The 21487-nt window shown below is 40.5% G+C and overlaps 1 protein-coding gene across 2 annotated transcripts; it reads right to left on the reverse strand.

Moving 5' to 3' along the window:
- Positions 1-6686: 6686 nt before the first annotated feature.
- ANGEL1 (angel homolog 1) lies at positions 6687-20110 on the reverse strand. 2 transcript variants are annotated; one of them, XM_070931423.1, is made up of 10 exons: positions 20047-20110; positions 17660-18277; positions 15971-16191; positions 14155-14224; positions 13363-13796; positions 12298-12424; positions 11763-11873; positions 10377-10446; positions 8923-9086; positions 6687-7994 (listed from the first exon to the last, which is right to left on the reverse strand). In XM_070931423.1, the coding sequence occupies exons 1-10, from the start codon at positions 20108-20110 to the stop codon at positions 7834-7836; spliced, it is 2040 nt and encodes a 679-aa protein (XP_070787524.1). In that variant the 3' UTR covers positions 6687-7833. The 2 variants fall into 2 exon arrangements, with proteins under 2 accessions (XP_070787524.1, XP_070787523.1); XM_070931422.1 differs by having other exon boundaries at positions 12286-12424.
- Between the last annotated feature and the right edge of the window lie 1377 nt (positions 20111-21487).

Raw genomic sequence — 21487 nt, forward strand, 5'->3', positions numbered from 1 at the left:
TCTTTGGTTCCAAGTTGGATCTCTCTTTAGCAAGCTTACCCATTGCTTTCTGGCCTATCCTCTGAAGCTTTAGAGAATAAGTTGACCCCCACCTCTCTGTGGCAGCCCCTCATGTACCCGAAAACAGGTATCATGTCATCCCTAATTCTTATTTTGGTTAAATTAGACATATCCTTTACAGTTCCCTTAACAGTTCCTCGTATGATTTATCCTATAGACCCCTTCTCATCTTAGTTGCTCTTGTCTGTACTTTTACTAGGGTCTCAACATTGTTTTTGTATCCCGATGACCAGAATTGGATTAAGTATTTCAAGTGTGGCCTCACTAGTGCATATCAAGCAGTACTTTCACTTCTCATGATCTTGATGTTAATGCAGCCTAGAACTGCAGTGGCTTTTTTGGCAGCTGCAGCACACTACTGGAACATATTTAAGTGGTGATTCACTAGGACACCTAGATCCATCTCACGGTTGTTGATATAGAATAGCCAGGTATTGTCTATTTTATATTTGTGCATTTGATATTTCCTGCCTAGGTGCAAAACCTTACTTTTCTCACCACTGAACAACATCTTGTTGGATAAGACCCAATGCTGTGAGGCGCTGTGAAGATCCTTCTGACAATTTCTATCTTCCAAAGTGTTAGCAATTCGTCCCAGCTTGATATCATCTGCAAATTAGATGAACTCTCCCTTTATCCCCTCATCTAGATCATTTATGAAAATGTTGAAGAGCACTGAACCCAGATAGAACCTTGAGGTACCACACAGCATGCTTCCCTCCAAGTAGATATAGTTGCGTTGAAGACTACATATTGAGGGCAGTTGATCAGCCAACTGTGAGTTCATCTGGTGGTAGTACTGTCTATCCCACGTTGTTCTATCTTAGAACTATTCTAAGAAGTAGATTATGGTCTTTTGTGTCAAATGCTTTACTGAGGTCTAAGAATATTATACAGCATTTCCCTGATACACAAACTTATTGACTTTATCAAAGAAGAGAATAAGTTTGTCTTGCAAACTTAACAAACGTATGCTGGTTTCTGGTAATGGCTTGTTTATTTCTAGATGCTCTCAAACCTACTGCTTGATTATCTTTTCCAGGATTTTCCCAGGCATTGATGTCAAGCTGATTGGTCTGTACTTTTCTGGATCTACTCCCCCCCGCCTTTTGTAGATTGGAACAACATCAGCTCCCCCCCCACCCCGTTCTCTGGGTAGTTCCCCTGTACTCTAGGAATTGTGAAAGATTTTGCTCTGTAGTTCCAGGATCACATCTTCCAGCTCCTTCACAATCCTGGGATGTAAACCTTATAGCCTTGGCAATTTGAACTCATCTAGGTGTTTTCTTACCAATTTCATGCATACTTTGACCTTCATTCCTGTTCTGTCTCCCACAGTCCTGCTTTTGGTAGGTTGGGTCATTTTTTCCGTTGCATGACAGATGCAAAAAAGGAATTAAGAAGTCCTACTTTCTCCCTGCTGTCACCTTCTTGCCATCTTCTGTCTCTGGGGCTGCCTTTGTATATTGAAAACATGCAGGTTATGGCCATTCAGCTGTCCTGGGAGTTGAATGGTTAACAGTGCATTTGTCAGTATGTTTCTGAGACCAGTTTTAGGTCTGAATATAACCATTAAAGCCTTAAATGGCTTGGCCTCAAATTACTTGAAAGCCTGCCTCCATGTGTATCAACTCATCACACTCTCAGTACATCCACATAGGGCAGGGCCTTTAGAAGAGTGGTCTTGGCCTTTCCAATGAGTTTCCATTAGGGAATCCTCAGGCCTTTTAATTGCATATATTCAAGATAGTGCTGAAAATAATTTATTTTGCTGGCTTTCACTTTTGAGGCCTGGTGATTTAATCTGTAATCAGTGGTATTTGATTATGTTTGTGTAATAGATGTGTATCTTGTATGCCATCATGGAAGGGCTTTGTCCTATTAAAATAGTGTTAATGTTTTTAAATAGTTCAACAGTAACTGGGGGACTAAAGTTCTGTACTGTTCTACGTCTTCTGTTGGGGGTTCCTTTTGCCTGACAAATAACATACGTCTCACAAAACTGGCAACAGTGATGGACTAAACTTCAATTCATGACCCATCCATGCAAATAAGCAGAACTAAGCTACAACCAAAGTATCTTGAATAGGTACGACTAAACATGTTAAAAGTATAATCGTGAAGGAGTTTATAGGTAGTTGCATTTTGTTAATGCTAGGTGACTTCCCGTAAAGCACTAAGTAGTAAATATTAAAAGATTCTGAGTTGCAGCTGCTTTATAGTGATTAGAGTGGTGCTGAACTCATACAGAATGCTTTGCAATTATAAATGAGCTTACTAAGGTAAATGTTGCCTATCCTTACCCTGGACAGCACGCAGCAACAAGGTGTACCGGTATTCCTCTCCACCACTTTCAGCCTGAAGATGCAGCTTAAAGACTGGTGCTAGGGTGAATCAAATATTTGACATATCCCCCACTAAGGCTTCATCCTATAAAATCGTGGGCTCGTCACTGATACACTCTATTTAGCTGTGTGAATTTGTGTGCTTACAGGTAGTCCTCAACTTAACCATTCACTTAGCGACCTTCAAAGTCCCTGAAAAAATTGACTTATGACCAATCCCTACATGACCGTCATAGGGCTCCATGATCATGTCATCAAAATTCTGGTGCTTGGCAACTGGCATTGTACGTATTTACATACGGTTGCAGTTATCATATGATCGTCATTTGTGACCTTCCCAGCCAGCTTCTGATAAGTGTAGTCATTGTGGGAAGGCAGATTTGCTTAATGACCATAGCAAAAAAACCCGGCATAAAACCAGGCATAATTCACTTGACCACCGCAATTAGCAGCGGAAGTACTGGTCCCAATTATAATAATAAGTTGTGGACTATCTGTGTTTGGAATCATCAGTTGTAGAAGTGATGAAAGCAACTGTACAGTGTTGTGAGAAAAGAATACAATCCTGAGGTGGGACTGAGACTTGAGAAGAATTGAAAACTTCTCCCTGAGCCCTGAACGGAAGGGAAGAGGTCATGTTTGCTGTAGCAGGGCAGAACTAAAAAAAATATAGAACAATTTATGGGAAATGCTACAGCAGAATGATGTTACTATAGTGTTCTCATATGCACTGATATTTTTAATTTATGCATAATTGCTGCTATCCAGACCCAACATAGTATTTAAATTAGTTTGCACAATACTTGTCAGTATTAGATCTGTTTTATGATCACATAGCAACAATATTTGCTGAAAGCCTTAGCTGAAGTTCTGCCCTTCCAAATCTTGTGACTGGTTGGTTATATGTCTCTGTGTTGTGATATCCATTTTCAATGTTTATACACTGGATAATGTACAAAGCATCAGTGTCTTTATTCTTCAGCCTCCAATTAGCCTGGCTGTTACTTTTGTATCACAAATCAATAGATATGATAACATCTAATGTGATCACCCACTAATTCTACATCACTAATTCTTGAAGTCCTGATTCCTGCTGTCTTGAAAGCAGTTTTTGCATACAGGTCAATATGTGCATATTCTTGTAATGGGGGAGCTGCTTTTGATGAACAGTCCAGTAGTTCTCAGAGGCTGGTGAATGCAAAAGAAATGTACAGTTGTGATTGTGTGTGCCATTACTGATTTCTTAGTAAGAAACTTCTAGACACTGAAGAAGTCCCTAGAACGTAGTTCATGCCTGCCTTATGTTAAGGACAGGTTGGCCATAAAACAAATCAAGAGTTAGCTTTAGGGCTCTGTGCAGAAATATACTTTATCTTAAAAATGTGTGCAAGGAATTTCCAGTGCAGTTCTTTGGTCACAGACTGCTGGACCTATCCTGTTAATTGGCCAGAAAGTGATCTTAGCTAGGCTCCTTAGGGAAATCTGAATGAAGCATGATCTCAGCAACAGATGTCTTATTATCTACAAACCACTCTTGGCATGATATGCTAACCACCTGCCTCAAAACAATTCTGATTGCTTGTAGTGTAGAGATCCTCCAATTTTGTCAGATGGTTCCAAGGGAAATGAGGGCATTGCTTTTAAGACAATCAGTATTTATCACATTTTAGCAGTTAATTTTGTTTTCATGTCTGTTGTCATGACAGCAAAGTACAGTTTTGTTTCTTTATGGATGATCATGTTTGTGTATCTTTTGTGAACCACCCTCACCTCCTGGTTCTGTGTTCTTATACCACTGATACTGAACCTGTATAGATTTAGTTCTTGTTATCCTTCAATTTTGTATTCCTTATCCCAATTCTTGTTCAGAATTAAAGTTTGTTTCTGCATATTTTTTAATCTTGTGAGTCATAAAACAATTGTTTATTGATGTCATTAATGAGTAAGACTTCTCCCCAAATAAAAAGTAACGTCTTTGAGTACATTGTGACATCAGACTTCCGGGAATGGCCTGATCAGGGACAATACATATCTAATATTACAACCACCAATTCTACAATGATTATTCTGTACTGCCAAAATTGCAATGAGCTGTTTTTAAGCAGAGAAAGGCTCCTAACAATATTCCAAGACAGAATTATTTCCAGTAAAGAGCTGGCATATATCCTATTACCTTTCTAGCATGCTCTAAATGACAATACTTAAGCACGACAATCATTTATACTCAGGATTACTACAGACCTTCATGAAGAGAAGAGATTACTATATTACTTTCTACAATTGAAATATATTGAGATTTGTCAGATTATGGCCTTCCATTATTACATTCAAGTTTTCCTAGTTCTTCACATTGTTTTCATAAAATCCTTTCCCCGACCACTTTTTTTTCAAGTGACCAACACTCATTTTAAAGTCTTAAAAGAAATTACATCTTAAACAAATTAATGAAATTAAAACAAAGTCCTCGATTAGGATCTCGCTTTTCCACATTCATTTAAAGTGACGTGGTTCCTGTGACACTACAGGTTTCTGCTCATTATGTTTTACATCTTGTGTACCTACTGGTACATGGATGTAGCAGATGTGAGAAAATCAGCAGCAAGAATGGGATCCATTCTTTCCAAATCAAAACACTTTTTATTCTATTAGTGCTGCTTTAGAATAATGTTAGATCTCATCTGTAGTGTATGACCTGAGCTAAATGTTACTTAAGAAGAGATCAGAAAACCTTGATAGGTGAGAAATTTTGTTGGTGGTTAGGCTAAAAAAGCTATCTGAAAAGTCTCTGAATTTATTAAAATTTAATTATTCTTTTCAAATATATAATCCATCAAATGAAACCAATTATGTAATCCATCTGTTTACCATACAGTGAGTATGCAGTATAAAATAAACACAGCATTTGTTAGTGAAAATAGAAATAAGAAGTACCTTTCAGTGACAAGGTCGACAGTCCATATAATCTTCTTGGCAACAAAGAAAGTTATTTGCCTAGGCCGGTCTGCAGGAGATGGGGTGTTAAGGGAGGACAAACTCCTTTTTTATATGTATGTTGGGATATGCGCATGTACAAAAGGGGCAGGGGTTATAGTGCATTGCTGCTTTTATGTTGATGAAAGCATCCAATCCTGCAGATTTCTCATATTTGGATCTCAGAAGTTATCTGGAGAACAATGGGGCTTATTCCCAAGTAGTAAGTACAAGATTGCAGAGTTAAAAGTCTTTTGACTCTTAAGTATTAGTACAAAAACATTATCAGTACAGAAACATCTTGCAGAAAGAAGCTATACCTAAGGCTGAAAGCATATGCCACAGAGAGCATAGGGAATGGAGTTAGGATTTTCAACCAAATTTGGCTGGTGGTTATTTTGATTAAAGTAAGTTTACCTGACTTTTTCCCTTAAAACTAAGAAAAATTCCTTCTCTCTTCTGATAACCAAAGTTTTGATGCAATCTTGGAATTGCATGTGGCTCTAAGATGAACATTTATACACCTATATACCTATCAGTCGAGTTTATGCAGAACATCAGGACCCTCCAATTATAGCTTGGCGAAAAAAACAAGGTACCTGAAGTACCTAGCTGTGTAACAGGGTTGACCATTACCTCTTGTAGCTTGAGTCTACATGCAAATTGTTACAGATCTGGAATTCTAACCTAAAAATTTTCAAATCAACCTGCAGAAGAGCACAAAAATCAACAAAATGCAGTTAAGAATCTTAGTAAGAATTATAATATATGAGCCTCAATGGCACAGTAGTTAGAGTGCAGTACTGCAGGCTACTTCTGCTGACTGCCAGCTGCCTGCAATTTGGCAGTTCAAATCTCACCAGGCTGAAGGTTGACTCAGCCTTCCATCCTTCCGAGGTTGGTAAAATGAGGACCCAGATTGTAGGGGGCAATATGATGACTCTGTCAACCGCTTAAGAGAGGGCTATAAAGCACTGTAAAGTGGTATAAAAGTCTAAGTGATATTGCTATAATGAACAATACTTTTTCCAACTGAAAAACTTAAGTTAGAAATAAGACTCTTATAATCACTCAGAAATTTATCTGCAGAGACTAATTTTCTTTCTATGTGCTCCTGTAAGAGAAAGAATCTGAAAATTAGGGAGGTCCAGTATTCATCTTTTCTAGCATCTTTGTTGAGCAACACATTCTAAGTGTAGCCCACAACATCCACGAGAGGGCATTACCAAAGCCTCACACGAAAAGGGCTTCAGTTCACTCTTTTTCTAGACTCAACCGACTGAATTTACAACTTTTCTGAAATTAGAAAAAAGTATTTATTTTTCTTTCAAATTTAAGAAAACATTTAAAATACGGAAAGCTCCCAATGCATTTTTCCCAATACAATGTGGCGCACAGCCTGTGCATACCATAATAAATTTTCTATATATCAAGAATGGGAGTTATTTACAGACCAACCATTATTCCGAATCACATATTCATTTAACATTCTGTTAATATGTTTTTTTAAAAAATGAGCAGCAACTGTCAGGCCCACTTAGAGTTCCCAACAACGTGGCTTCCAATTTTTTTTTAAAGCATCTGTCATTTTCTGTTAGTTTTGGCAGTCCTTATTTGCAACTCTAGTTGCAGAGACAGCAAAAAGCATCCCAAAGTAGTGAATCAGTGTGTAAAAAGCTTCTTGAAGAACCTGATAATAAAATGCAGTGTTCTCAGAACAGACAATAAAATTAATTTTTAATCTAAAGAGTAGTTTTCAAGAAGCTTTGTTGACATGCAAACAAAATTGCCAGGAAAATCTTTATGGAAAAGTAACTGTGTAGTCAGGGGATGCCAGCTGAATTAATTCCATTACCAAACAGACAAGAGGGACACGCCAATCAACAAGCATTTTACCTGTGGAAACAGGTTCATTGGAAGCAATAGCTCACCAGCTCTCAAAAAGTTAAAATCACTCTACCACTGTCACTCTGGTTTGAGTGCAATAGTGAACAATATAGAGATTCCTTGCTGCCTGCAGCACAAAGCAAGTGTATGTGTGTATATGTGTGTCTGTGTGTAGCCCACATTACATGAAGACTCCGTTCAGATTTTTGTGATGCTCCGTGACACGCCCTGCTAACATGGTGAGTGAGCATACTTTCAAACCAGAGGAAGAACAAACAGACAAAGCTGCCAATTGGATGGCAGGATGCCCTTTAAGATGGTACAGTAGCCAGATTATAGGCGGACATAAAGTGGCAGTGAAGCTCAGACTAGGATTGCAGAATTCTAGAGTAAACCAAATCATTATTTCCTCATGTAAAAAGGGAGAAAAGAACAAGGACATCTCAAAAATAGGGAAGTGGGGAGGGTGGGGAAGATCCTTTTTTTCTTTTCGCTCGCTGATGCAAACTTCAGTGGCATGATTTTCCCATTCCGGCCAACTCTAAGAGAGTCTTGAAGATCTGGCACATGATTAGAAGTCAGAAATCTCTAGCCCAAAACTGGCCAGCAGACAAAGATGATCAGATGAACAGAAAGGATTTGGCAAGCCATTTGCTGACCAAAGGATGTCTTCAGAGAGAAGGGAGAGCCGGCCAAGCAGTTTTAGGGCTCCATCTTGGTACATCCTGCGATCTAAATACAAAACAGGATGGGAAATATAAACAGGGCCCCACAAAGTAAAGCTGTAACGAGGCAATCAGAAGGTAAATGAAATGCAGATAGAGATACAAATAACAGTCACAGCAATGTAAGAAATGTTTACAATAGATACATTTCTAAGTCCAGACATTCACCAGGACCCTTGATATCCTTTTCTACATTATTTGTAAATGTGACATGATCATGTGTCAATGGCAAGTTCTCAAATGTCCATATAACTCATTTTCAGCATTCAGAAGAATGTGAGCAGTGAAACAAATGAGGGAAATTACACAATTTAAAGAATTAAATTTAAAGAATTTAAAGAACAAAATAAGAATCACTTTCCAGTCTTGCTGCTGTATATGTGTGTCAATTTCTTGGCTTCCATGCTGCTAAGTTTAAACTCTGTTTTCAACTCGCTCGTCAAGTTAAACCCCAAATGAATGGAAGAATGAGCAAGTCCTTGCTCAGAAATAATCGTCAATATTTCTTCTCAGAATAAATTAAGGAAAGGCTGTATTTGACATGGAACAAATATCCATTTCTGTAGGAAGATCAGTTTCTTTACAGAGGGCTGGACAATTTCTCTTTCCTCATGAAGTTCTCTCACTTCGTCTCACAGCATTTGCACCAGTAAATTCTTCATCTCTTATGGATTTGGGAAAAGAGAGAAGGAGAAACCTCCATTGCATAAATAGAGGTTCATATAATTTTGACTCCCCCCCCCCAACATGTCTGACAATCATTAAAGAAAAGCCATAAGAAGCAAAAAAAAAAAAGATACACAATCTGGACCATTGTTTTAAAGCTGAAATTACAGAACAGGTGCCTACATAAACTGATACATTCAATGGCCCACTGAATTAACAAAAATTATCAGAAAATACATATGCTTGCTGAAAGAAAGATGCCTACTCACATTCTTCTTGATCATTCTTGATTGGCATTGCTGAGTAAAAGATATAATCCACAGTGGCTCCCACTCCCATTGGCATGGTTGTAATCTCTTGGCAACCTCTCTCGGGCAGGAAATGGTTGTAAACTGAGGTCAGGTTGAGGCAATGGTGAATACTGCCTGGATACCTGTACCCAGGAAAGAAATTCCACCCCCAAAACGGAAGAGGGGGCAGATGACATTTAACAACAGAACTGGAAGCAAAAAAAGCAAACTAAGCCAGCATTCACTATCACCGTGCTTCAGAAATTTACTCAAATAAAAGTTGTATGCTAAGAACTGATGATTATCTGGGACACAGCTTATGAAAAAGAGGTCTATCTTTTTTCTCTCTTTCTGCACTCCCAACAAAATCAATTATTTGAAGCTTTGTGAGAAGGAAATGCAAGTGATGTTCAGGCAACACCCCCATTTCCAGTCGCCTTTTTTTAACCGTTGAATGCTCATGTTGTTTTCAGGCTAATTACAGTCTAAGAAACCGTGCAAAGGACAAATATAATATATTGCAGCATTTCCATCCACAAATGCAAAGTTGCAGACTGTTCCAGGGGAGCATTTTGGGAAAGGGCTCTAATGTGGCATCATCAACCAAAGCAATTCTATGAACTTTGCCCCAGGATTAGATTGTGATGGAAAATGCTCTGAAGATGAAGGGCACATTTCCTTAGGCTTAGCCATAATGCCAAATGTTGCTAACTGTTCAAAAATAACAAATGTCAAAAGGGAAACTGAGAATATTTATAACAATCCTCAAACTAAAAAATTATCTGGAACCTTATTAATATCACATTCAAAAGCAACATGAAGGAGTACCTTGTTGCAGAAAATCTTGTTACAGGTAGTCATCGACTTACAACAGTTTATTTAATGACCAAAGTTACAACAGCACTGAAAAAAAATAGCTTATGACCATTTTTCATATTGCAATTGTTGCAGCATCCCCATGGTCACGTGATTTACATTTGGATGCTTGACAACTGACTCACATTTATGACGGTTGCAGCGTCCCGGAGTCATATGGTCACCTTTGGTGACCTTCTGAGAAGCAAAGTCAATTCGATTCACTTAACAACTGGGTTACTAGTTTAACAACTGCAGTGATTTATTTAACAAAGAACATGTATAAAATGGGGTAAAACTCACTTAACGAATTTCTCACTTAGCAACATAAATTCTGGGCTCAATTGTGGTCGTCAGTGGAGGACTACCTGTAATTTCAATATACACACTCTGCTCTGAATCATGTGATCAAGAGATTCTTCACTTTCTTAGCCTTCCTTTAGTTATATATTCAGAGACTGTTGACAAAATGTCTGCCTTAACCTCACTCTGAAAAGCATTCTTTCATTTTTTTATTGCAGCCTTCCCCAATCTGATAGCCCCCGACTCTCAAAATCCCAACCCAGCATACATATTACCTTGAACAAACCAGTTCTGGATCAGAGTTGTTCTCTACAATGAGGTCTTTAGGCCAATAGGCAGGACGGTCTGCAGTGCAGCAAAACAAAAGCAAAACACTTGATCAAACACACCAGTCAGTTTGAAGTATTTGACTTCAACAGACATAACAAAACCAGCTGCCCTAAACATCCTATACACTAAATGCCAAAACTCAAGAGCTTAGTTTCAATATTCTATGAAAATTACCATCTTTTTGTACAACAGTCTGGAAAAACTTCCACAAGTTTCTGAATAAATCCAAGCACCAACATGTATCAAGTTAAAAATGGGTTTGCCTACTTTGATTCTGCTGTGGCTGCATTCTAACATTTGTGCAGGCATGAAACAGAACACAGAAATTAAGGCCCAAGAAAGAAATAACATCAGCATTTTTAAAGTAATAGATACGATTCAGACCTGAAACAAAACATTGGGAGCAAACAGCAATGGCTTCAGGAATTCTTCCCAACCATTAGATATGGCCACAGAAAGTGCCTCCATTTTCTTCTGTGTAATGAAGTAGCATTTGCATCTGTGAGAGGTGCATGTGTGCACACTTGCACTTTCCCCCCAGGCATTAATCAAGTTGCATGCATACATGTTGCCTGCATGTATGTCTCTGTATAGATCTAATCAGGTCAAGGTGCCTATTCATCCTCTCTGGGTGTGTTTTTCTGCCCTCTTCTTATGTTGTGTCTATGGGCACTGAGACCCACAAGGCAGGCAGCACACTAAGTCATGTGATCAAGAATGCTTAGAATGGAAGAGTCGCAGCATTCCAAATTAATGCCCAACTGTTTTTCCCATGTGGATGCAATGGGATATTTTTTTTTCTTCCCATAATCCCTGGCCAGTTGCAGCACATTTTAAAATTCTGCCAGTTTCTCCATTCAAATCAAATTTGATCCTGTTGTGTTCAGTTTTCAGAAAGTTATCTCATTGGGGAACAGCATTCTGATTCCTTTTTATACAGTAATTTCTTCCCAGCTTCAACTTCATAGGGCATAACCACAGATTTAATCATAAAACATGAAGGGTCAATTTATTACCTCAATGAATTATTCCAAAGCAACCCACAGTCTGCAGAACTCATTGGTGCTCTTCTGATTACTATGAAAATCAAACAAAACCATGCAGGATATATTTCCCTACTGGGGTTTCCCAATATGGATTCTCACACTATTTACATCACCAAGCAGAGGCAATAATGCAATGCCCAGGAATTATGGAATATAAAATCCAATACTCCCATCACTACTTTGGGAAAGGCTACTTTAACCCCACTTACAAAGCCCTTCTGCAGCATCTTGTTAAACATTAAAAAATTGCTGAAAGAGGTAAAAACACAGAAGAATCTTGAATACCTGGCACGGCATCTGTCACACCTTCCAACAGGATCAAGTCTGCAGGTCGCTCACAGGCAACATCACAGTAACGGAACTGAAGCAGGAAGTCACGACTGTATTTAAGTCTGTCTGCAGATAAAAATCAGAACCGCCAGCCAAAAAAATTAGAATGGCTATGGTGTGTTCAGACTTGTCATTTGTAATCTAATTTCCAGCTGATAGTTGTTAAAATGAAGCTTCAATGCCCCCATGCAGATACAATTTCAAATAGTAAGAATTCAAAAAACAAACAAAACATTGAACCCTTTCTTCAACCCTGCAAAGTCATTAATTGTTCATTCCCACATCACCAATGAGCCTGTTTACTCAGTGAATTTACAACTGTCATTGAATAGTGTGTGTGAATGTAGGTAAATAATGCTTTAAACAAATTATTGAACCCCAGAGACTGAAAAGCTGTCATTCTGAGGACTCACACTGAAGACATCCCTTTCTGAACATACAATACTGAAAAGTACAAGACCTACAATTTCAATTTTACCATGAGATTCACCTGACTTCTTGCTTTGACAAAGAGTGATATACTGGCAGTCATCTGTTATACCCAGGCAGCCAGGCCACAGAGGAAACAGCAATTTCCGCTGGTGTGGGTTCTGACAGAATTCCTCCTGTCCAGACACCTGTGCAGGCCAAAGAAAAGAAGAAGAAGAAAAGAACAGAACACAAATACCCACCAAATATTTTGAGGAAAATAATCCAAAAATCTAGAATAACCATGTGAAAATCAGAAAGCAAAAACCCATTATCTAAAACAGTGTTTGTCAACCATAAAACTGTGTGGATTTCAATTCCCAGGCTGAGTGGGAAATTCTGGGGGTTGAAGTCCACACATCTTAAAGTTGTCAAAGTTGAAAAATACTGATCTAAAATATAAATGCAAGAATACTAGGGATGCATTTGCATTAACAAGCAAATTAGTAACTACTACGAGAAAGAACAGAGAAAATATATATATATTCTAGTTTAATTACTTATTATTTTGTAAAAGGCAACCTTTCAGCCATGAGGAACACATGTCAAATCATGGCCATAATTCTCTCAAGCAACAGATTTCTCTTTTACCCTGCAGAGAGGAACTGTACTTTTACCCCACTTCCCAGCAGTAGCTTGGTAGGCGTAAGAGGACTGACAAAGGGGAGGGAGGCTGCATAGTCAATTAATAGTTAAAGTCAATTTCTGCCACAGCAGCATCCCAATATTTTAATATCTGGCTGGCTATTAATAGAAAATAGCACTTTCTGCCACAACATGATTACAGATGGCTTCTACAGTAACCAGGTCAGTTTAAATGACCTCGCTCTAACACTGGAAGTTTTTAAGAAGAGATTGGATAACCATTTGTCTGAAGTGGTGTAGGGTTTCCTGCCTAAGCAGGGGGTTGGACTAGAAGACATCCAAGGTCCCTTCCAACTCTTGTTATTCTAAAATTCTAAATAAATGAACTAAGCCTGAAAAAGTGCTGTGGTGGAGAGAAAAGCAAGCAAGATTCTCAGGAGGTGCTGGAAACCATAAAACTAAGAGCTAAACCAAGACTACCTGGTCTCTTTCTTTTGCTTACCTTCCAGGCTGGCATTCCATGATAGTACAACTGGCCATTCCGGATGAACTTATATAGCGGGGAGTCCGGCACAGAGTTCAGGTCCCCACATAAGATGACGGGGCAGTAACTGCCATCAGCCAGTTTTGCGGTTTTGTCAATCTCTGCCAAGAGCAGAGCCATCTGGGCCAGTTTGATGTCTCCCCGACGGGGACTGTACAATACATGAGTGTTTGCCACACACAAAGGGCTGATTGCCTTGTCTCCCAGGTTTTCTGTTAATAAGGGCTGCAGTAGTAGCACCAGGCCTACATTGTCCCTGCTGAGGATATCCAAACCGGGCCGGAAGTATTCAACGGGGCTAGCACTGATCAGTTGGAACTTATTCTGCTTGTAACAGATTGCACAACCATCTGTCTTTCTTCCTGTCCGCCGCTTGTAGATACAGGTAAAGCCTGGCCAAATGACAAAAGCTTCTTGTTACATATGCCTCTTATGTCTAGTTTGATCTTTGAGATGAAGAAGCCACTGCTCATCTTGGTTCAACTCAATTCAGAAAGTAATTCATGGGAAAGGAGAAGCCAAACAAAGCTCAGTACACCCTCCCATCCAAAGCCTGATATGCATTGGAGCTTCAAAGGTATCCATGAAGCTCCAAGCTTCCCCAAACCATGTCTGCTATCAAAGTAAAGCCAACCATCCCAAAACATCGATGGCTGTTAAATATTGGGCAGGAGGCATTTTTACTGATCCTGGTTGAAGCATCAAGAAGCATATTCTTGAGATAAGCTGACTATAAGAAGGAAGTTTTACCCATCATCATCAGTGTTGGCTCCAACTGCTCCCAATAATGATTCTCTTGAACTTCTTGGAGACAGAGAATCTAGAAGAAAATAACTATAATAAGTTATGTCACAGCTTTCTAAGACAGAAGAAGTAAATTATTTTACACTAAATACATTTCACTTCTCCCAAATTTATTACCCTCACTAATTACATTTGCCATAGAAGGAAAAATACAGATATTCCTTGGTTAACTATGAGAATTGGGACTGGAATTGACGGAAAGCGTTGAGGTTGAAAAGCAAGATGCCACTTGACTGCACCACTTAGTAGTGGAAATCCTTCTGGTTGCTGTTGAGTGAATCCCACACTGACTTTAAGTAAGGATGTCATGGGATCACCATTTGCAACTTATTATTAGCTTCTCCACTGACTTGTATGTCAGAAGCCAGTAAGGAGGTCACAAATGACAATCACAGGATGGCCAGAAATTCAAGGATCAGTCGTAACTACCAATTTGTTCAGCACTGTCACGAATTTGAATGGTAATTAAACAAGGGGTTGTTAAGGGAGGACCACCTGCCTAGCAGATTTTGAAATTGTACACAATTGTATATTCAAGTGAAAAACAGAGAAAGAGAAAAGTGTTAAAGAAGCCTAAGATTCAACAGAATGGCCACAGTTATGAATATGCAATGGTACGTGGGAATGGATGGCATGGTGAAGAGGTGCTGGCTAAGGAACTGTCAGGTAAGACACAGCCCAGTCCAGAGGTGCATAATGGATGGAGCAAGAGGCTTAGAAGGGATCCTCCCTAAGATACCAGGCTATAAAGATGACAGTGAGAGAAATGTACTTTCAGACTTTTATGATTCTATTATTGTAGCTTTACAATATAGTAGAATTAGTTTATCTAGTTGTGTTTTCCATCTACCTGGTAAGGCTGACAGAATGGTATTAGCTCAAAGTCTAAATAGTTCACTCCCCCTCAAAAGCTGACTCCTAATTATTCAGAAAAGATAGGCTTAAAGACAAGTGAAACGCAGACTGTGAGTGAGGAATAATCTGAAGTTTAATTATAAGGCAAGGCATAATGGGCCTTGCATTTCCGCTACTTCCTCTTTGTACCAATGTAAATAAATGCAGGTAGTCCTCACATGCTGACACTCATTCTGCAACCGTTCAAAGTGTAGGCAGCGCTGAATCCTCCAAGTTCCAGCCATTGTAGTGTCCCTGTGGTCACATCATCGCAATTTGGGCACGTGGGAAACAGCTTGCTTGCACTTATGATAGTTGCAGTGTCCTGCGATCATGTGATTACCATTTGTGACCATCTCTGCCAGCTTCCCACAAGTAAAATCAACGGGGAAGCCTGCAAGTAACGTTGCAAGTCACTCTGGTAAGTCCTATCAGCATTCCTATGCTTGCGCCCTGCTGCATCCTCCAGCCCCTGGCCTTCCTCCATTTGTGTCCTGCTGTGCCATCCCAGTCTTCCTGCACTCACAACTTGTCACGCCATCCATCCCCTGGCCATCTTGCCTCACACTAGGCCACACCGTCCATCCCCTCCAGCCTTCTTGCACTTGTATACAGCCTGCACTGCGTGTCCCATGACCTACCTGATCTCCCTGTGGCACCCATGCACTCTTTACCTGGGATTCTTGTGTCTCCTGCTTAATGACCTGTGTGGCACTGCTGGGATTGTTATTGCTAAGTAATGCAATCATGTGACATCATGCTTTATGTCTGCATCACTTAGTGACAGCAATCCTGATTCCAATTGTTGTTAATAACCTGAGGACTACCTTTATACTCAAATACAGCAAAGCCGCCAAATTATACTCACATCAGGATCCCAGTGCTGGATCTCCTGTAAGAGATTTGCAAGACGATAGCTCCAGTTTAGGGTATCCGGATGGCAATGCATGTAAAGATGTGGGCACTGCTCAATCAGGTCCTGGGCCAGAATGTTGTAAGACATTACTCTGAATTCAAACAGAGACCCACTCTCTGGATTCAGCTCTGGGTTACTGGCAGAGATATCTTCCCAGTCTCTCCACAGAATCTCTGTACAAAAGCAAAAAGTGCAAGACATAGTTTGGCTCTATGCTGGAAATGTCCGTTTGTGGTTGAAACTCTGTTGTCCTTCAGAGCAAAAAGCAATTTGAGGGAACTTTAACTAGAATCTGAGCCTGTGCTATAAGATAAATTACTAAGTCATAAAGGCTAGTTTAATACAAATGCACCTTTTGACTTTTCATCCTGAGCAACTCATGTGCCTCCGACTTGTTTTGAGTTAGAATATCACCTGAATGCATGATAAAGACTACAATTCTGTTAGCCATCCAGAGTTGTTGTCAGATGGGGAAGGGGCATTAAATTGATAAAATACATTCATAAAAAATAAAATTATAGCTAGGGTTTTCACTGAATGTATTTATGGCTATATTTTTTGTCTGTTCCAGCCATAAGTAGCCTGCATACTGCATTTGTATGATAAATTTGGAAAGGTACACATGATGTCCTAAACCTAGCTCATGTGCCGTGAACCACCAAAAACTTGAGGGGAGAGGTATAAACTTTTATTTTTCAAGACAACAGTGTCAATCTCTTATAATTATTTCATTTAAAAAGCTTTTTAAAAAAAGTTAAATGCAGTACAATGTTCTGATGTAACATCACCTATCATCTAATTTGACCTACAGAGCAAAACTAGACATAACATTAAGGCTACCTCTGTATTTAACCTAAATAAACTTTTGCTATACAACTGAATAATTCTGTTTCTTCCAGAGGATAAGAGAGCTTTCCTTTACTAACACAACAGCATTCTGCAAACAAATATGTTATAATCCACAACTACATTTTTAGCGTGACAGACCAGCTTTTATTCCAAAATTAAAAATATTCAGAAGCGAGCATTTGGGCAATATATTCAGAAATACCAAAGTAGCCTCTGGATACCTCTCTGAAATGGATTCTGGAAATTTATTCTATAAGGGTGACTGTACTCCCTAAAAATGTTATTTTGCCATTCCAGTCTGAAGGCAATTATTTGAAAAGTTCCTGCCTATACATTGTAACTGGATATTCTTCTTGAACATACATACATTCATTCATTCATTCATTCATTCATTCATTCATTCATTCATTCAGTCGCATTTCTATGCCGCCCAACTCCCAAGGGCCTCTGGGTGGCTTACAACAAAGAATAAAACAATGCAACAATCCCATAAAAAATGTTAAAACATAAGTAATGCAGTAGATTAAATTAGTACGCATTATTTGTACTAGTTATTTTACATATTTTTGTCCTTATTGGCACTCACAGTGTGTAATATCTCTAACCATCAAAGGAATTTAGAACATTTAGCAGATACTTTGAAGGATTTCAGACAAAGGTAAGACTGAGAGGTGTTTCCACAATATCTAACATAACTAATATTCCCACATTATAGAAAGTATCAAGTCACATAGTAACTCCGCTCTTATGCAGTAAGGTCAAAGTCACACAATGAAACGCCTTAGTACTCACCATGATAAGGTATCTCTAGGGGGAGTGGCTGAAATTGACCTGCATCTGCAAAAGGCCACATTACTGCCTCGGCTGATATCACATCATTCTCCTGGGCAGGACTCCAGGCTAACACAGCAGGATCTTCAATCCACACTTCTGTGGACACAGAAGCATCCACATCTGGAGGATCACCCTCTGTCCGTATTGCTGCCCATGGAGCAGTGACTTCCACATCCTCTTTTCCCTCCGTTGGTGAGCTTGCCAGAGTAGGTTCTACAAATTCCTGTAGCTCAGAAGATCCCTCAGTGGGGACCCCTTGCAGCAGCTCCTGCTGCTGCTGCTGCTGTTCCTCTTCCTCCCCTTGGCCATTAGACTGTGGTGAGACAATCAAGTTGCTTAAGCTTGTCATCAGTAGCTTTGGGCCTTCTTGCCACTCCACAGCCGAAATGGCTGCTACTTGGTCCAGTTCTGAAGCCCTCTCATTAGTGCAAACCCCCCCAGCCCCCTTCTCCAGCCACTGCTGCAGCAGGGCTTGCTTCTCCTCCAAGTTCGGCTTCCCACCGATTGGAGCAGAAAGGCCGTCTATAGATGTGCTCTTTGGCAGAACCGCGTTCTTTCGACAGGTAAAGAAAGCATCTGTCAAAAATATGAACATATGTTCACTTTAGAAACAACTCGCTTAAGTGTAGTAAAATTAACTGCAATGATGCTTTTAACAATTCACAAACACCAACAAATGCTGGCACAGAGCAAATCACTGTTTTCTAAATCAGGGATTTCCAACCTCTCTGGGGGAGTGAGATAGATTCAGATTTTGAGGGTCAGTGGTTGACTGGTGGTAAGAATCAAATACCCATTATGGGAAGGCCCTGGATTGCACTCATCATTTTATTTCATACAAGATGATGTTTATTATTATTTTCTAAAGTACCTGGGATCTATATGGAGTCCAGAGGCATTTTAGCAAAGGCAGGTTATGTTTGAGTGTAGTATTATCCTTCTCATCCAGAAAGATTAAAAAAAAATCCACAAAAAATGAAGATTGAGTAGGGCAATAAGTTTGGAAAGCACAAAGAAATGTGTTGGTGAATATGTTGTTGCATTTGGAATTAAGTTAGGGAGCCAGAATCTATAACAATTTTGCACCATAGTATGTAACTATCACATAGGACTTTGAATATTTGGGTTTAGCAACATCAACATTTTATCATTCAGCTGAATTTGAAATCAGTCAGCAAACAAGAAGCGCTCACTGAAAAACCTAACTTTTCCATCCTTGAGTCAAATAAAAGCAAATTAATTGACATTAATTTCAAAAATTAGTTGACTGGGCACCACATACTGTAATAACAAAGGCCCAAATTACAAAGTAATTAAGATTTTACTTTGTAAACATGACTAAAAGAGACAGACTAAAGTTATACACAAAAAGTTTTAAGCCATGCTATCCAGGATCGAGGGTCTGAAATGTGATATAGTGCAGTCTCAAACCATCCCGAATATTACAAAGTAAGTGACTTTAAAAACCAATGGGCCATTTCTATATCTCACAAGAAGGCAATGCAGCCACAAAATGTTTTTAGGGCCACCCAGAAAATTGAAATGTGACACATTGCAGTCCAAGGCATTCTGATAATCAAAATCACAGATTTTGATAGGGGGGGGGGGGAACCCTAACTGAATGAATAATTGTGAAATTAAAAACATTGGCAACTCCTGCTCTTATATTCTCTCCCTTCCAATTGCGTTAGCAGGGAAAACAAACCTGCTCTACCTCATAAGGTTGCAAGAAAATAATGCAAGTAAAGCCCCGTGTAAAAGTTAACCATTAGCCAAACAAGCTTGTTTCCGTTTCCCCCAATGCCCAACTGCCTTATTTTTTTTTCCTCACACGCGCCCATCCTCCTCTTGCTCCGACCATTATTATAGCCTTTTCTTAACAGATTCTAAAACCACAGTACAATTTCCAGCACCCGTTTTGGTTGCGGATCTCAGTTACAAGCAACGTCACGGCCGCTGTTTTGATCCTCCGAGAGGAGAAACTTCACCAGCACGCCGGAAGGCGGGACGGGGAGGCCCAATGAAAGGCCGGCTCCCAGCGCTGGGCGGAGACGAGCAGCGCAAGCGGGATACCCTTGGCGGACGCCCTGCCGCCGTTGGGCCAGCCGCCCAGCTTAGGCCGGAGGAGTCTGGCAGATGAGAAGAGAGGCCTCGCCGGGGCGACGGCGCCAGCGGCAACCAAGCAGCCCTTGCCCTTGCCTGATTGGACGCTCTGTCCCATCATCCCGCCCTAAGAGGGGAGCGGACAGTCAGCCTGCTTCACCCGAACGGGGAGAAGAGGCGAGGTGGGGGGGGGGGGGGGGCGCGGCGGACGACACACGAGCCCGAAGAGGGGAGGCGGTTACCTTGGAAAGCCTGCAGGAGCCGCGACAGGGGCAGCAGGACGTAACAGAGGACCGTCCCGATCATCCCGCCAGCCTGCTCCTCCTTCCCCTCCCTTCCCTTCCCTTCCTTTCCCGGCCGCTAGCCAGCCACGCGGAAGACTTGGCTCCGCCTCGCCCAAACTCCCGGAGGTCGACGGGGTGCTGCGGCAGGGCGGCTGGCTCTGCGCTTTCTCTCCGGAGGCTATATTGGAGGCTGGGATCAAGGCCCATCCCCGGCCGGAGCTCAAGCGGAGTGGAAGTTTGCGCAGCCCCCGCCCGCTGCTTCCTTTCCCTTCGGCTCTCACACCGACTTGCAACGAGAAGCAGCACGCGGAAAGCCAAACCCCAAACCGCACCCCTTTTTCCTACGCGGTGCTTGGGAGTCCCAGATAATTCGGCGCCTGCTGGGTACAGTAGTCCTGCAGGGCTGGAGTTGGGGGTCACTTTGGCAGAAGAGCGGAGAGAGCCTGGATTTAAAGGGAGCTGCAGGACTGTCCCGCGGCCGACCGAGAGTGGGGAGGGGGGGAACGTCAACTCCGACTGCCGCCCCTCCCCTCCTTGAGTTGATTGAAAAGGGGGGGGGGAACCCGAGATGGGTGGACTTCCCAAAGTTTAATGGAAGAGATTGACAGCCAACCATCTGCTTCGCTGTTATAGGGTGACAGAATCAAGGGATCAATTCAATTTGCAATTTATATTTCTTTTTTTATATATAAAAAAAGGATGTTTACATCGGCAGCTAGCACTCTTAATTTGTTACATATAGCCGGAAAAAACCTGAGGTGGGAGGATAATCCCACTCTTAAACACTGGTAGCTGAGCACTTTGCTTCTCAGTTTGGCTGTAGCAGTGCAAATCGGGGGTTACCCATTATTTCATCATCTCAATACATTGATAAGAGTTTTAAGTCAATACCCGAGAAGATTTCTTAAAATGCTGAACTGCGTGGATGCCCTGAACACCGAATGTCATTGTTTGAAAATAAAGATGTTTTTGTTTGCCTACTAGTTGCTGTTACATATATTAATGTCACCCGTTTATTATTTTTCTTCTTCCATCAGTCAGAATAAGTCAGTACTTTTTTGTTAGCACTAATAGTCTTAAGCTATTAAAACCTAACATGTTGGTCCAGTTCTCTTTTGGTCTTATTTTTACATATGAACATTCATCAAACACATACACTTGATCTACAGGGAATGGTTTCTCTAAATTTACCCCTGTGATTGCTTCTTCCAGAATTACTCATTGAATTGTCTGCATACTGTAATTGCTCCTGCCTATCACTGGCTGTAGTGGAGTTGATTTACATGCTTTTAATGTAAATCAAAGATCAAATTAGATGAAAAACTGGAAATTCTTACCTGCTGGTTATATCCAGTATGGCCTTTATTAGTAAATGCCAGAATATCCTCAGCCAGTTTGA

Source organism: Pituophis catenifer, unplaced genomic scaffold, assembly GCF_029215685.1.
Source record: "Pituophis catenifer annectens isolate HBS135680 unplaced genomic scaffold, rPitCat1.0.hap2 SCAF_1, whole genome shotgun sequence".
Lineage (NCBI taxonomy): Eukaryota > Metazoa > Chordata > Lepidosauria > Squamata > Colubridae > Pituophis > Pituophis catenifer.